The sequence below is a fragment of the Diadema antillarum genome, unplaced genomic scaffold (assembly GCF_040938485.1).
Source record: "Diadema antillarum isolate AM-2024a unplaced genomic scaffold, OU_Dant_1.0 scf00000028, whole genome shotgun sequence".
Lineage (NCBI taxonomy): Eukaryota > Metazoa > Echinodermata > Echinoidea > Diadematoida > Diadematidae > Diadema > Diadema antillarum.
This window is the reverse complement of record NW_027270917.1, coordinates 6,663,531-6,681,455: the sequence shown is the minus strand read 5'-3', so window position 1 is coordinate 6,681,455 and position 17,925 is coordinate 6,663,531. Positions and strand designations below refer to the sequence as shown.

Genomic DNA, 17,925 nt, shown 5'->3' with positions numbered 1-17,925 from the left:
ATTTTTGCATGATATAAAGACATTTGACCAATATAAAAAAAGAAAAAGATATAGAAAAGTGAAAGTGTCAAAGCACATGTGATACATGTATAGATTAAACAGGCATAACTGGATATTTTCATTAACCATAAGTATGTTTTGATGAAAAAAAAATCATGTGTTCGTACACTTGTATGTTGCTGTCTCTATATCTTTAAGAATTACATACAGTGGTATGCTCTATATGATAAAAACAGGTGTACTGTTGGTAGATTTGTGACATCCATGCTTGGGAAATATACCAGGTATTAAAGCAATGATCAAGCTACAACCTGTAGCTCTCATTTTCCAGAAGTTGATCATATTGGGATAACTAATGGTGTGTGTGTTTGTACACCTGTATGTGTGTGTGTGTGTGTGTGTGTTTGTGTGTCTGTGCGTGTGTGTGAGTGTGTGTAGAGGTGCATAAAAGCAAAGCATAAAAGAAATGTGTTGTACAAGTGTTTATATTTTGACCCTTTTCTTCCCTGTTTCTCTGTTTTTCTTTACAGTTCAGTATGTGACTTGAAACTCTCCAGTGACAATAAAACAGTCTTCTCTGTGTCAAAAGGTATTCATACACCTATAAATATTGTCATACATGTATAAATATATGTCATGTGTTGAATCTTACAGGATCTCATGCGCCGAGAATGTCAGTTATGATAGATGTGGTGCATTATGAATGTACTTTTATTATTGTTATTGTTATTATTATTATTATTATTATTATTATTATTATTATTATTATTATTATTATTATTATTATCATCATTATTATTATCATTATTATTATTATTATTATTATTATTATTATTATTATTATTATTATTATCATTATCATTATTACATTCAAGTCAGTCTCATTTGTGTTATCTTTGGAAATGTATTAGATATGGATGCATGATCTAGGTCGCTGAGCAACTTTTATAGGGATTGAAATCAAACCGTGTAATTTCAGCTGTGACAGAACTGGGAAGTAAAACGTGTTTCACAAAGAAAGAAGCTCTTTTCAGTCATGCATCTTCTCTAGTCACCAAAAGGAGACATTTCTTGAAGGTCGTGCAGCCCTGCAGGAAAGAAGTGTAATACAATGTGATGCAAATGATTAATAAAATACAATTTAGATATTTTTGCAAGGAAAATTTCTGCCCAAATTAGGATGAAGTCATCCAAACTATGGTGCATTCGGAAGTAGCAGTGGTACGAGTTTTCAGCATTGGTGATATCTGGCATCCCATTATGACAGGAGAGGTCTCAAGAGTATATGGTTTATACATAATCTCCATTGGAACAGAGGAGAAGAACTGACAGAAAATTAAAGAGAGTGAAAGAAAACTTATCATGCACAGGAGCCGTTAAGCAAATAATCAACGTTGGTGAAGGTGATGGGACAAACTATCACTTCCGAGGCGATCTGGATGTAGCTATCTTTCCGAAGCGCAGCTGAGGAAAGATAGCGTACACATTCAGATCGCCGAGGAAGTGATAGTTTGTCTCATTGCCTGAAACTAAAAGTTGATTATTTGCTTTATATTCCACATTTAGGGTCCTAGAAAGTCCCATTTTATTCCACATCTGAAACCGTTTTAGCTGTCTTTAGGTATCCTTAGAGCTTAGGCTACGTGTGCGCGTAGATGACAAAACAATGTATTTGCTGCATGCACCGCGCAGCACCGAAGTGAAAGTGCGTTGCACTGTGTACTATCAAGTGACCTAGGTCACATGATAGTCCACAGTGCAACGCACTTTTATTTCGCGCGTACTCAGACTTCCGTTAGGACTGTGTGGACTGTGTGGAGAGCAGCGAAACATAAGGGACTATCAACATAGAGTGTAACGAACTTTTCTTCTCAGGTGATGTGATGGGCAAAACTACGCTTCATCACGTGATCAGCTCTGGACCAATCCTATTGCAACATTCTTAGTATGTGGAATATAATAGGGAATATCCCTATGAAATCACAATTTTTTCCCTTTCTTTTTATTTTTAGTACCAGCATGTTGTGTTCTCTCCTTGGGTACAAGTTTCTCGTATCTCACATTTCGTTTCAATCCAAATCTTGTTCTCTTTTCTCCGACCTGTTCAGACACGCAGCTGAAAATGTACTCCTTGGAAGACCAGCGGCAGCTGCGCAGTGTCAGCCTGTCAAATATGTCCTTGTCCGCCGTACTGGTTACCCCCGACGACAAGAATGCAGTAATCGCTTCCTGGGATAACTCAATGTAATTATCACTTCATGCGGGAATTATAGTGTGCGATTATGTATGCTTGAAATGTTCAACTCGTAGAGCAAGAGGGACTATTTTTGTTGTTGTTGTTTGGTGTGTGTGTGTATAGTCTGTAGACTTAAAACAAACTATGGATATCCCTGCTAAGTTATCCCTGAATGTTTCATTGACTGGTGTTGAGGTAGAAGGAGGGAAGAAATGTTCAGTGACAAGTGTAACGGTTAGGCCAAAGGACATTCTGTCATTCTTGCTCTGTAGCATTGTCTGTAGATTTCAGTGGTGATGGTTTCATGTGACACTGGAATATGATGAAAATGCAGAGTTTTAACTTCGCACTGGTACTTCCCAAACAATGATGAAAATGAATAACATGCAAAGACAACTGTCAAATTTAAGATACAAGTCTTGTGTGACTGAGGGCTTTGTCTTTTTCAACGAATGTTACCCACTCATTCACCATGGCCGCACTCGTACAGTAAAGATACAATCGGTACTCAATTCAATTCAATTTAAATTCAAAATGATTTTGAATATACAATTCTATATTTTCTATACAATTAATCAAGTTCAGATATCAAGATTTTGTACAAGGTTTCTAATGGTGTTAGTGAAAAATTTAATAATATTGCATTAAGCCATTTCTCATGACCTTGCAAAAGCTTTAAGGTATTCATTACTAACGTTTCCTCTCTGTAAAGAGTGTTTCAAAATTTAATATGCAATATAGGATAGGTCAAAATCCTCTCACTTATTTCAATGTTACACTGTCTTCATTTCCTGTTAGCTATGTGTACTCTGTGGATTATGGGCGTGTCCTGGAGGTCATTCCCGCCCACGACGACGCAGTCTCCGCCCTCTGCTGGCAACACAACACGCCAATCATCGCCTCCGCCTCCTGGGACTCGACGGTCAAGATGTGGTCCTGCCAGGGTCTGGCCAACGGGGGCCAGAGGATCGAGGCGGAGCTCCTGGCGGAACTGGACCATGATACTGGTGTAAGCAGTCCAGTTACCCACGACGACCTGCTGGCATCTTTGAATTGTCTGAGTGCCTATGATCCCTTCCCCATGTTTTGTCACTATTACTGGAATTGTGATATTTTGTTGACGTATTTCGAGGTTTTGGTTTGAAAGAATTTTTGGAGTTGGAGAGAGATAGATTGGAGGTGTTGAGAGTAAAGTAGCATGCATGCTTCAAATACAAATTGTAGATGATGATTCTTACTTGATATTGTAAAATCCTTTAAAGTCCTTTTTTTTTCCTTCCCAGAACTTCCCTGACTTTGGTTGTTGATTGTGCTTCCAATCTTGAATCCATAGGTATCACAGGGAGATCTTGTGTGATCTACATGTAAATAGTCATTTCTGTTGCAAACACGTTATGTCAAATCCATTTTTCTTTTTTTTTCTCCTCCAATATGTTGATGGTTCTCTGACAGGTGACATGCGCAGTCTTGAGTCAGGATGGCACCCTGCTCCTGTCGGGGACTAAAGAGGGCGACGTTAACCTGTGGAGCGTGGAGCACCAGATGGTGATGAGGCACATTCAGAGTCACTCGGGGGCCGTCAACGCTGTAACCTTTAGCCCTGGTGTGTAGTCTTCCTCAAGGCCTTTTGAGAGTTTTTTTTTTTTTTTTGGGGGGGGGGGGTGGGGGAGACCTCAACAGAAGTGCTACCTTCCTATGTTTTCTGGAACTTAGAGTAGGAACTAATGTGAAATCTTGTAGTAAATAAGTCTCGCAAGGAATCGTTTGCCATTGGAGCTGAAGGTGTGTGCCTAGATGCCACTGTTAGTCTTTTGCAGCATTTTTTTACAGTTTTTTTTTCCCCAAAGTAATGCAGGTTTCATGAAAAATACTGTTTTTTCCCCACCAAATATGTGTCTCTTCAGCCGTCAGAATATTGCAATGCTGTTTACAGGGTTGGCATCCATGTGTGTGTAATAAATTATACCGAGCATGTTAGAAGCGAGCGCTATCTGTTAAAGGTAGGGGATACCTTTTACAGACCTCCCAAAATGCAGCAAAACATTAAATATGAACCTCAGGGGACTTGCTTAGGCCACTGCTTAGAAACTTGGAAGTCAACAGTTATCTAAAATTTGAATAATGCACAAAACTCAACTACTCAGTAGTTCTGTGTGTCAGCCACACTTAAGCCTTTTTGTTGCATTCTTCTGTATTTGTGATCTATAAACACAAATCTAAAAGTACAAGAGCTGATGTAATAACATATAGAGTGTGTGGTAAGAATGTATATAGAAATGTTTGTAAGTGTTGATGAACTTTCTTCACAAAATATACATGATGGACACACATGCAGTACATGGGTCTGCAAAGGTAGCCTAGTAATGTACTGGAATTTACGGTGAGCCCCGAAAACAATTCAATTCAAAATCTAACCGTCAAAAAAATGTACTAAATTTTACCTTCCACTTTCAATACTTTATGGGAGTTTCTAAAATGATATTCTCTTCAACATACCACTGTATTTATACAACTCTTCATTTAAGGCGAGCAAATGGGATTCCATACCTTTAAGCATTACTTGATACATTTTGTATCTCTCTCTCTCTCTCTCAGAATCTAATACTAGTTGGAGTAAATCAGAAAAGCATTTATGTTATTTTCAGGTAGAATGATTGATTTGAAGAGGAGTTGCCTTCATTTAGAATTTATTCATACCCGTGTGAATGAGGATAATGTCGTGAAATAGCATACTCAGGGGATTGTTCATTAATAAGGCAGAGTTGACATCATGATATTCTAATTACTTACATTATCTGGAGATTTCTTACGGAAAGAAACAGAGCAAAATGTTTGAAATGTCTACCATTATCTCATAAAACATGGCTGTTGAATGAAATATTTTCTTTTTCAATTTAATGTGAAATTCTGATATCCATGTCATCATTACACTAACAAAATGTGTACATTGTAGGATAATGGTTTTACATTCTAGGTATTAAAGTTAACCAATGTTGATATGCACTTTGATGAATATGATATTGCCTACTCCCATTTTACTTGTCATCCTTATAATTCAGCTGTCAGTACACCATAACCGCACCAACTGTTCAAATATACACAAAACAGCCCTTATCCGTAACATCATGAGCTTTTGATTCTTTTCTTGGTACGACAGACGGGCAGCAGATGGCTTCGGCCGGCCAGGACTGCTACATCAGGGTGGTTGACGTCAACACAGGGACGGAAGTCTTCGCCAAGGATGGGGAGCACGATGTCAGGTTAGGACCAACTAATGGGATAATGTATAAAAATATGTTCCTCCTCTCACCTCCCCTACCCCTAACTGCCACCGCCACCAAAAACAAGAAAAAGAAAAAGAAGAAATAATGATAACTTCCATGATTAACACAAAATGAAACATGTAAATAGAAATGATTTTACCATCTATGTGTACCTTAACTTAGCTTGACTGGCAATTTTTTTTTTTTTTTTTTTTCATCACCATTTTGTAATCCATCCAAACCTGACCTAGTTGTAAAGTTAGAAAGCACACCCAGACGTAGGATTGTATCTCAGTCCAATAGGAAGGTATGGTGATAAAACAGGGCTTAGGGGAATTAGGTTACTAACTGTCAATAAATTTTATTGACAGTTATCGGACATACGTGTGAAGGGCATAGTTTTTATTTTGTTTTTGTTTGTCTGTTGTTTCTTTTAGATCTTAAGTTCAGAGTTGTCTGTCCGAGGGCTCAATTTCCTTTATTGCAACAACTTAGAGCAAGAATACTGCAAGTTTCATTTTCGTTGATTGTTTCGATTTTGTTTGAGATGGGAGAGGAGGGAAGACCACCATTAGTCATTAAGAGTATTATATGACAATCATAGATGACACACTCCTGCTGTGTTAACTTCATAAAAATGGTGCTCACAGTCTGTCTCTATGGAAAACTGCCAAAGTGTTTTGGGGAAGTACTAAACAGACAAATAGACAGACAGACAGACAGTGACAAGGCTGATGTGAAGTGAAAAGATATAGGTTATAGGAATGTGGAGAAGATTACCCAAAACAGCAAGGGGAATGGTAGAATGTAAAAAATAATAAGATAATAATAAGTACAGCGTTTGTAATGCGTCATCGATCTAGTAGCCTATTCTGAGGTGAAGAGGGACATATAAAGAGAATAACATATACAGTTAAACTCGCCTAAGTCGACATCGCATATGTCGAATAATCGCGCAAGTCGATGATTTTAAAAAGTCCCGATTTTTCCCCATTGACTTACATGTATTAATTCACTCACAAGTCAAATTTTGTAAGTCGAATACTCGCCTAAGTCGATGAAATTCCAAGAACACTTTCACGGAAAAACCATTAAATTCACTGTGCCTAAGTCGAATAAGATTTTATTGTGCAATAAATCACTGTCAAAATCACGAGACACCAGTTTTTGTTTACATAAGACCTAGCCCGACCAGACAGGCGACAAAAAATGATCTAAACTATCAAAATTCAAAGCGATCACATGCGATTGTTGAACTCTCTTCGTGTTTGGAGGTCCGCTGGTACAGCCCTGTCGCGCTACGTACGTACAGTGACTGGGCTGTATAGTCTGTGTATGTTTGCAGTCTGCGCTGTGCAGTGGATGGATGAAGCTGCTGAGTTTTCAAAGCGGAAAGAAGGGGGAAAGTAACGGGCACAGGTAAATCAGAATTACATCTCTACACGCATTTCAAGCCACGGTATGGTAAACTGGAATCAATCACTGCTCAAATATCGTTCATATTCACTTCCCCAAGGTTTAACAAGGGTGTAAAGTAATCGGACCTGTGCCAATACTAATAATACACTGTCCATGCAAAGTTAGCCGCGGCCCTGCCGGGCGACCTGTGCTGCGGCACGCCTCTCCAGCTCTCGGCTCCAGAGTAGACAACATACATGTACATTTATACATAATGTACGTGTGGTGTAACTGTCATTAAGTCGATTTTTTTCGACTTACGCACAAGTCGAAAATCGCCTAAGTCGATGTGTTTTGCTCAGTCCCGAGAAGATCGACTTATGCGAGTTTAACTGTATTGTGTAGTTGTACACATGAAAGTTGAAGAACAAGGAAGAGATAGAAATATATATACCCGCTATATATATTTTAAAAAAATGGGGATATAAGGCACTGGAGTGACTTACACTGTACCAGTATGTAATGATAGCAACAAGAATGACATTATGCTGTTATGACACATACAGTATATCTTAACCCTATGTGTGCACTGAGCGCTGATTGGCACAGGAAACCCCATAGCCTTGTACATAACGTCCAAAGTCCCTGATGGAGAAAGGGTTGATAATAGAATTCTGTTGTGTCATGAAGTGGAGTCATACTCTTAACACAGTTTATGCGTCCTTTTTGATTGGATCAATCACAGATGCCTGTGTTGGCATGACAACATACTGCTGGCTGGAGACTCGTCGGGTCACCTCCTGGCGTGGGACATGGCCAAGGCGCAGCTGGTGGCGTCCTTCAACCATCACTCAGGTAACATTCATGTTCATCATCTATATAGGACGTTTTAGCAGCGCATTAAAACACGTGATGTTGTCTGCTCACTTTTTACCGTTCAATATGAGAGCATATTGGAAATGCATAGACCAATGTATTAATTGCCCATAGGCTACCATAGTTACTGGCTGTTCAATAATACACCGTATTTTGTCTCGTCTGTTGTGCAAGCGCTTGCTGAGTGTGCAAAATCTTGTCACAATTCACAAGCGCACAAACATCTTGCTAGTCACTTGTTACATATGTAGTTACTTGCTTAGGGGCTATTTCTTTTTCAGTGCTGAGTCGACTTCAACGATGAGTAGAAGTATGATACTTTTGTGCAGTTTATGCTTTCTCTACATGATGAGTATGGATGATGATAATTATATTGGATGGCATTAATTCATGGAATACCAGGGAATATTGCACTTGTAAGGGCCAATACTGCGCTCATCTTCTATTCGTGCAATATTTCGTGCAATATTGGCCCTGACCCATGCAATATTCCCTGGTATCCCATTCATATAGCCATCCAATATGATATAATTGTTGTCTGCCAACATGGGAAATCTCTCCCTTTGGGGGGTTGGATTAGTTTAGAGAGTTGAGGGGATAGTCTTTTGTCACAATTTCAATACATGGGGAGAGCGAGGGATGGATTGTTATTTTTGTTGTTGTTGTTGTTTTTAATAAGACAAGAGAAATTCTTTTCTCATAATAATCTGTGTCTGCAGTTTCTTTCTCCTTGCAGTTATGTTGTGTGTTAATTCAGTGTGTGATATTTGTTGGGACTCGATCAAACAAGCCACGTATTTGTTGTATCCTGTTTTTGGGCTACATCAGTGTTACTTTACCTGTTGGAAAATATCCTTGTTGGGATTCAGTCAAGAGCTAAGCAAACTCTCTGGCAGTCGCTGACAGCGTTGTACAAAATTTTTCGTGATCATTGTCAGTATCGCTATGTGTGCGGATGTGTGCTACCTTCAGTAGCAAACACTTACACTGCAGTTGACAGAGTATAAATTGTTCATCTTGATATTCTCATTTCTCTTTTTCCAAAGATTACATAATATACCAATACTGTAAAAGGGTTTGTGAAATTTGCATATTTCCCTTTCTAATTCTATAATCTGCCTTCGCTGGATCACAGGCAAAAAGTTTTGTAATCTTTTGTATAGTAGATAAAGCAAGATAAGGTATGAACAGACACTAATGGCCTGTAATGAGAGGCTGGTGTGTGGTTTTAATGATTTGAAGAGAATCAGGAGTGTGTTTGGCTATAGATTGACATACTGTAAAACATGATATATTCACGGCATGAATTTTTCGCGAATTGGAACCGACAGCCTTTTTCGTGGCATGAAATTTTCGTGAAGTGCCACTGGCGTTCAATGCATATAGTGTAAACAAGGACTTTCGCGTGCATTTTAATTTCGCGAATCTTGGCGCTCGCGAAATTCGCGAAATTAAAGTGCACGTGAAAATTCCTCGTTTTACAGTAGTTTGATAACTGATGTTCTTGAGGTAATAACCTTAACTTCTCAAAGTGTTAGCATGGCTTTTAATGAGAAACATCATTATGCATCTTATTTATTAGCACATGCCATTTAGTTCTTAGAGTTAAGGATGGAAGGTTACACTGCTTAATTTGTCATTGAAGCACTCAATGATACAGAGAAAAGTGCAGCGAACAAATGTTGCCTCTCCTTAAGAATTAGAAGACATGTCCTCTGTGGGTGAACTGTGGTCAACATGGTGGGAGAAATTCGAATGGAGGTCCATTACCTACGAAGCATGAAAATGTAACAATTCTCGGTATCACCAATGTGCAGAAAACTTCTGCGCATGCTGAAGATCCCTGTCACAGATGCACTATGGGATTCCTCGGTGCCATTGTTGCTTCCGGTTGTCTCGCGTGTCACAGTTTCCATACCATTCAATGGACTTATTTGTCTGTTTTTCTGTTGTCACTCCTTTTTCCTTGGCTATAATTCAGCCTTTAAAGAGTTGAAAGTTTCTAAATTTTACTGATTTGCGGTCACAAGAGTCATGGTTCACAACTGCAAGGCTTCAATGTGCTGGTCACATGATGGAAAGCAAAGAAATCTTCAACAAAAAATACCCCTGGATAAAGACAGAAAGTGACCGGAGTGCATATGCAGCCCAAACTGGGGCAAGTTTGTCCCCTGAGCTATCCCATAATACATCTAAAACGCTGCTCTGCGCATGGCACCTAGGTGTTGGCGACACCAAGAATTTTTGGCAGTGCAGAGACAGGGGAACAAGTGACATATTAAAATTCAACCTGTTCTATCTCAGGTGCCGTGAACTGCATCCAGGCATCGTCTGATGGCTCCCTTGTGATCACTGCCGGGGAGGATGCCAAAATCATCGTCTGGAAGAGTTCATGATGACCGCTCCCCCGCGATGATTAACGACGCCCGGATGCTGCCCTGAGCCATGCTCTCCCCATTGCCTCACCATGGCAACAGAGAAGTCACCTTGACAACGGAGGGTCACATGCAGCCAGCAAGCACTGTGTGCTTGTCTTTGCTTTAGTAGTAGTTTTTGTGATGTGATGATGTGTTCGTGTCATGAGAAGAATGAACAGATCAATAGGAGGCAAAAGAGAGAAAGATAGGTGCATATAAATGAGTTGATTTACAGACTCAAATAATGCGAAGAAAGTGAAATTTCTGTGGTGGTGCATTTTGGTTAAGTTCGACAAGACAATTTATGCTATTGTAACCATGTGTAGCCTTATAATGGGCATGGCTCATTTGCATTTTGTTCTCCAATTGACTTCTTTATTGCTGGTTTGGTGAAGTTTTTTATCAAGATATGTTATATATTGTATATTGTATATTGTATAGGTTGTATGTTTATTTAGTTGATTGCGCCTGTCTCATCTCAAGCCATGAAATGAGACCACAGTGGCAGAATTGATGGTCACACTTAGACATTTGCATGGGTTAAACCAGAGTCGGATATAATCACACATGCCACTTACTGATCTAGTATCTCAACCAATCTGTAGTGTTTATTCGAACACAACAACCCTCAGGACTTCACAACTTCAAAATATCGTTAACTTATATCTCATCAACTGAGTTGCACATTCGTGTACACGAATTTTGATTCTCAAATCCATACACAAGTACCTTATGGGATATCTCAGGTTCCTGATATGAACCTGCCGTGATATCTTTACATCAATAACCACTCCGTCGCCCTTACTACTGTTACAACTGTTGCAGTACGTTGTTACACCACTTCTGCAACTCACCTTTCACTTAGGGCGAGTATGGGACCTAGCTAAGTAACATGGGCTAGTATACTCATATTCGATAACACTTGTAACACTTCCTCAAAAAAAGGGGGGTGTAGAAATTATAATTGTAACTATACACGCGGGTAATCGTTACTCCATTAACATCTATATACCACCCCCACTTATATGGTCCTAGAGGTACACATGAAGCGACTAAATATCCTCCTACTGATATATCATTAAGTGTTTAACTTCTAAGTTATCTATGTTATCGAACAACAAAAAATATATATATTCACTCAACCTTCTCCAAATGCTACGAAAAGAGCATCACAATGGAGCATCAAATGCTCGAGCTCACTATACACGGTTCCTCAAACAAACTTCCAGGTACATCACTCACAATTCGCCATAGGAAGGCGTGTACATGAAAGGGACATAAACTCAACAAGCTCTTGCTGAGCTAATAATCATTCGGGCTTCTTATCCCTTTATCTTGTCAGTCATGCACACCCACAAAAAAAGAACACCTCACGGTCGCACCATATATGATGAAAAAAAAAATATTGTTGACGTGTATCATAGGCACTAATGAACATCTCACTCCTCTCCAAATTGCAAAGTGATGAGCCAACTCAAATATAATCGGGCGTATAACATCGCCAGTTAACTTGTTTGGCCACTGTTCCTAGTACCGTACATGAAATATCCAGTGTTCAATTGTCAGTGTACATCACCAATGTTGCTGGACGCGAAAAAGCATACAGAAGTGTCGACAGGCGGATTGAAGAGCGTAGTTTTGCCAACGTTCAGCACATCCAGTGAACTGGTTTTCCACTGGCCGGTATCGTAGTTGACAGCAGCCTTCACCGCATCTTGAATGGCATTGCCGACTTTGGGGCGAAGTCCCGAAACCCAGTTGCCATTGCTGGTTGTATGGATAGTATTCTTCTCCGTGGAGAGGAAAAAGAACCCTGGCTTCAAGTGGTCCAGACTGGCTTAAAAGGATTAATAACTGGCGAGGTTCTGCTACGACTCCTCCTTCGACCACATCCCTGCTCAGTCTGTCACACACTTAAAATATTCTTACCCTATCATGTACAAAACTACACAATGTACTACATAGAAACCCTGGACGGCTCGCCCGCGGAATCTGGCACCTGTGGAAATTCCACCCTTTTGTCGCATCGCTTTTGTCTCATCGCATTCCCCACACAGCTTTCTGCAGTGGGTTATAGAAAACACACTCGTTATTTTGTTACAACACAAATCGCGCTTCATCACATTTCAACGCACTTATACTACACCAGCAATGGCAACTGTTCCTACTCTATTCACTGGTATAGATTCTAATAAAATAGAAACAAAAAACCAAAAACATTTCTCCTGTGACACTCATTTGCATTTTGTTCTCCAATTGACTTCTTTATTGCTGGTTTGGTGAAGTTTTTTATCAAGATATGTTATATATTGTATATTGTATAGGTTGTATGTTTATTTAGTTGATTGCGCCTGTCTCATCTCAAGCCATGAAATGAGACCACAGTGGCAGAATTGATGGTCACACTTAGACATTTGCATATTGTCATTTGACAAGCAAGAGGGCATCAGTTCCATAGATATTACACAGTCTCAGTAATGCCCTTCTTGCTCTCTTGTGATGATTAGAAGTGACGTATTCCAGCAGGTGTATAGCCGTACAAGGTCCACATGTGTCAAGGTCTGTTGACTGCTCGTTGACAGTGATGCCAAACATCTTTAAAGAGAGCTCGAATCAACTCAGGGATGTTTTCAACAAGTGTGGCAGACAACTCTGAAATGAGTAATGATTTTGTTACAAAAGCTTCTTAGTTGCTTGTGTAGTAAAGAGTTAGTGGCCAACACTGTTGCATCGTAGACAAAGCAGAAGCACTATGATAGAGTTCATTTTGTCAATTTCTTTTAATATGCAATTTCACTCCATGCTCAAGTTAACTGTATGAATAGAGTAAAGTCAGATGAACACAGTAATTGAAGTTTCATTAAATTTGAACTTAAAGTGAGAATGTTACAGGATGTCACATATTTTCACTGATCACCTTGTAACTTTTCAATTAGTTTGCATGCAAAGATATCTTTGGAATCATTATTTTGGTCAGGGATTTAGCGACTGCAGCCCATAGTTTGGTGCAGAGGATACATGTTATATGTGTTGGTTTTTCATGTCGATCAGAGGGAGAAATTTAGTGAAGGTTTGGGTACAGTTTCAGTGTGGGACCTGTGAGAAGATTACATCATCACTTTTGCTGACTTGAGTATGGACATGCAGGTGTGACTAATATCACTGATATTTGTGCAGCTTTGTACAAATTCTGCAGCTTTGTTTGTGGGTCTGATTTTGATGACATCTTCATCAGTCTGTTTGTCTGATTTCACTCTATTTGTTAAACATATGGTGTGTAATTGTACATTTTGTGGTTTGAGTGTGCAAGTCAAGCTAACTATACACTACTCTGTCGCTGTACACAAGTGTTGCGTGGCACACAGCGTCTTGGTCAGGCTTAAGTCAAGCATGCCTGTGTACAGTCCGAATGGGTTAATGACCGTCGTACTGATCAGTGGGCTGTGTCATGGAGTAGTGCGATCCTAGACATCGGATGCATGGACAAGGAATTGCAAGGTCCACAGTTGATTACTATATATTGCAGGGATGGGTGTTATATTGCATGGATGGGTAACAAGTTTTGTAGCCAAAATCCTGCTGCAGTGGTAGCACATTTAACCCTTTCAAGTTATTATTCATGTTAACTGTCATATTACTTTATATTACAAAGATCTTATTTGTAAGCTGCATAGAAAATGTTAAGGCTGGATTTTTTAACTCTTAATTTTTTTTTTTTTAAATGAGACACAAGGTCAACAAACGTGTTGTTATCATAAATCATTACTACAAAGTTCCAAATGCTGTGAACAATCAATATCATAACAGGTTGCTGGATCTCTTTGACTGTTTATCTGCATGTTTGTGTGGTATTCACATCAAGGTGTCAAAAATTTGAATAGGTGAAGGAAGGTATTGTGATACAAGGGTTTAGGTGTTGGTTTGTTCATCATGCTACTCCTACATAATGAAGTATACAAATGTATGTGATTCTTTCTTTACAAACATATTATCTAATTAGTTTTAATTTGTATCTCACTATTTATTCCTCTCTCACTCTCTCTGCCTAATAATTATATTCTCATATATATCTTGACTGAAGTGGACACAAGAAAAACAAATCTCATGGATGCATCTCACACATTTTTCATATAAACTAAGAGGTCATACTTGCCAAAAGCCTTCAGAGATACATATGTGTAGGTGTTGCGCCTTAAATCTTGTCAGAAATACTTCTTACCAATGTCAACGTCAGCCAGGCTTACCAGCATGTCTTGATGAAGTGATCTCTTTATCATTTTTTCCCTTGCCTTTTGGATGATGCATTACAAATTTCTTGCATTTTTTTCTTAGCCAGATTCTGCTGTTCCACTTCCAATGGAATTACTGCCACTCTTGTGCTTACTAGATTATACAGGTAACTCTTCTTAAGTTGAATCTGTGTGGACCAATAAAAAATAGAGTTTGACTTTTATTTCTAAATTTTAGTAGGAAATGTCACATTTTGCACAGTGTGGTTTGACTTTGATAAAATTGAGCATATCCCACTTTCACTCATGCGGAGTTTGATGATTGTATGTATATATTTGAATTACTGCAATATTTTTAATGGTGGTATCCAATGATTTACATGGGCATATGGGGCAGAACTCCCTGGTGCTTTTGGGATTTTTTTTCTTTGGTGGTTGTTTATTTTGCAGATCTAGGTAGCATGTATGGATTATTTATTAAAGATTGAGTTATGTGTGTTCCTAACAAGATTGTATAATACGCTTTCAAAATGGATACTGTAAAACAAGGAATTTTCGCGTGCACTTTAATTTCGCGAATTTCGCGAGCGCCAAGATTCGCGAAATTAAAATGCACGCGAAAGTCCATGTTTACATTATATGCATTGAACGCCAGTGGTACTTCGCGAAAATTTCATGCCACGTAAAAGGCTGTCGGCTCCAATTCGCGAAAAATACATGCCGCGAATATTTCATGTTTTACAGTAAATAGAAGCATGGTAGAACTCACCATTCTCACATTAGGTTCCCATATTCTTGGATGTTTGGTTGCATTTTTTTTTTTTTTGGGGGGGGGGAGCTTTAAATCATTTGAAAATATCTTTGGATACACTTTTATGTTTGTAGAAAACAAGCTCCTAGATGGGGGCAATATCAAGTAGCATTTGGGGACCTAATCTAGGTACAAACACAGTGCAATAGTGCAGAAGCTGTTTTCCCCCTTTCTTAGTGTGATTATTGTATCACATCTGTATGTGTTTGTGTATTATGGATTAATTATGTTTATCAAGTTGCAGTAATTCTGTAAATGTTTAAGTTTCTTTCTTTTGACTGTTTGTCCAATATATCTCTGTTATGTTCTTTTTTAGTTTTCCTTTATATTTTTGAAAACTTGGCATATACTTGTGCATATAACTGTATACAACTTTCAAGAATCATTTATGGTGCTCTGGTTTGTCATGTAGATGTATATTATTCAGGGAAACAGAAATTAATCAAAAGACAGCCAAAGTCATTTGCTGGTAAAGATTATGACAATGTCAAATAACATTAAAGATGCATACGTGGTGGTGTAATGTATCACTTTACCCTATATAACACGTAGCTTAAATCTAGAAGAAGTTGAGGAGACTACCCATGTGGTATTTCATTTATGACTAATCCATCCACAGTGTGCCACTATTGATTTGAATTATGTTGAAAATACCTTGATCTTTTTTTTTTTTCTAGCCATGTTGATCAATGGTTTGCTCCAAAGAAGCAAACTTGAACAAATGTAGTGGGGGAAAAATGTGCAGGCATGTTTTGCATGAGAGTTGGTGATATATCAACTAATCAATGAGCTTTTAGCAGAGAATGACCAACTCTCCAAGTATGAGGGGTGCTGGGGGAAAATACTTCATACCCTTCACCTTTCCCTAGTTCTGACATGCCAAAGCAGAGAAAACATAGAGGAAACCAAGAATAATGTTCACCTTGATGTAGCTGAAATGCAAATTTGTAGATTCATGCGGAGTTAAGATAACCATTTGTCATACTGTACGAGCTGAAATTTTCGCGTACAGATATTTTCGCGAATTGCTACATGGAGGACATTTTCGCGTGTTGTTAATTTCGCAGTTGTGAGGGTCTAACTGAACTTAGCTATTTGTGCGTTGTTATTTTCGCATGTTGTTATTTTCGCGGTTCAAAGGCGATTTGCAAAATTTGCGAAAATAAAACCACCACGAAAATTTCAGCTCGTACAGTAGATGATTACATATATGGGAAGATTGTAGACACACAGTTATGTGAGAAACAACTCATCATTGGTATTGATAGCCGTACTGTAGTTTGCACCTCGCAGTCATACTTTCCCAGTCCTCTCTGCAGAATATTCTTACAAATGATGTGCAGGACGAACAAGAGGCAAAGACGCCCCCTTCTTAAGTGTTTAATTCTCAGAGCAGCTGATATAGTGAAAGACAATCACAACAAATCCTGATTGCATAGGGGAATGGTTCTGTACAGAGGTACATGGTCATGTACAGAGTGCCAGTAATACAGTTTATTTTACATGTTTTGTTTGCACTATGCCACTACACCAAAATGGTGAACCCCCCCCCAAAAAAAAAAAAATAATAATAATAATAATAAATTAAAAAAAAAAAATAAAGGACAAACAATTATCAGAATTGTCAGCCTGGAGGCAAAACAAGTGCACGTGAAAGTGTTAGATGCGAAATCAGCATACACCGTATTTGTACAAATTGTACAACGTGTACTCTCAAGGGACCAATGGCACACTTATGTTATGCTTGGTTGACCATGTCCCTGCTATGAAATTCTACTCTATAAATTACCTATGCAAATTTGTGTACTTGTCTACTACGCAAATATGATTCGACTTCCCGTTTTCTGTTTTCTTTTCTTTTTTTTTTTCTTTCTTTTTTGCTTTTGGTCACAGTGGGTGAAAGATTTCAGAATGTGCAATGAGTGGTTGATTCTCAATGAGAAGATACAGTAATGTACACATTGTGTAAATGGTTACAGCAACATCTCCCATATGCTTGTGATTGTGCTACATTGTACGTGTATAATTTCTTTTCACCAACGGTTTTTAGTGTTCTTCATTGTAAAATTGAGATTTACTTAATGCTGTTTGTTTGTTAAATTCCAATTTAATGTATCAGTTTTTACTTTGCAGAATTATAAATGGTTTAGATGGCATTCCATTAATGAGTATGAGGGTCACATGAATAGATGCTATAAGCAAATATATTATTCCTCTTCTAACACTTAACATGTTTGTAATGATGCTTGATTTTGAGTGTGTGCCGCTCTTGTGCAATTTGGTGTGTCCCTCGGGGTTTGGATCTCAAGTGTTAGAGACTCTGTGTCATTTTGATACGTGATATTGTACCTCAAAATCAACATACGTATTGTATTTTGGGGATTTCAGTTGCAGGTCTGCAGGTTTTCTTGCAGGCTTTGACAACATCATTTCTCAAATTATTTTGGTACATTGTACATGTATTGTAAGTGCATACTTCTGGTAATTGCAAGAGGGAGGGGTTATAGTTGTTATGCAGCTGTCAAAGAAACAATAATATATTTGATATTTCAACTACATAAGAATTGATTTTTAAAATGCTTTATACATGACTGCCAAGGAAGCATTGAATGCCATACAAGTGAGCAACCATGGTAATGATGGCTTGGAGTTTTCGCCAAATGACTTTTCAATGAGCATAAAAAGCCTTGCCTTG

General features: G+C 38.5%; 1 protein-coding gene across 1 annotated transcript in view; it reads left to right on the top strand.

The window, feature by feature from the left end:
• The window catches only part of LOC139736269 (protein FAN-like), a 60,673-nt gene extending 50,288 nt beyond the window's left edge, over positions 1-10,385 (top strand). Inside the window, exons 18-24 of the mRNA XM_071647002.1 lie at positions 531-589; positions 2,109-2,244; positions 3,035-3,245; positions 3,689-3,839; positions 5,394-5,496; positions 7,643-7,752; positions 10,078-10,385. Coding sequence (XP_071503103.1) covers positions 531-589; positions 2,109-2,244; positions 3,035-3,245; positions 3,689-3,839; positions 5,394-5,496; positions 7,643-7,752; positions 10,078-10,169 — 862 coding nt within the window. The 3' untranslated portion in view covers positions 10,170-10,385. The remainder of the gene's footprint in view (positions 1-530; positions 590-2,108; positions 2,245-3,034; positions 3,246-3,688; positions 3,840-5,393; positions 5,497-7,642; positions 7,753-10,077) is intronic.
• Positions 10,386-17,925: the final 7,540 nt, after the last annotated feature.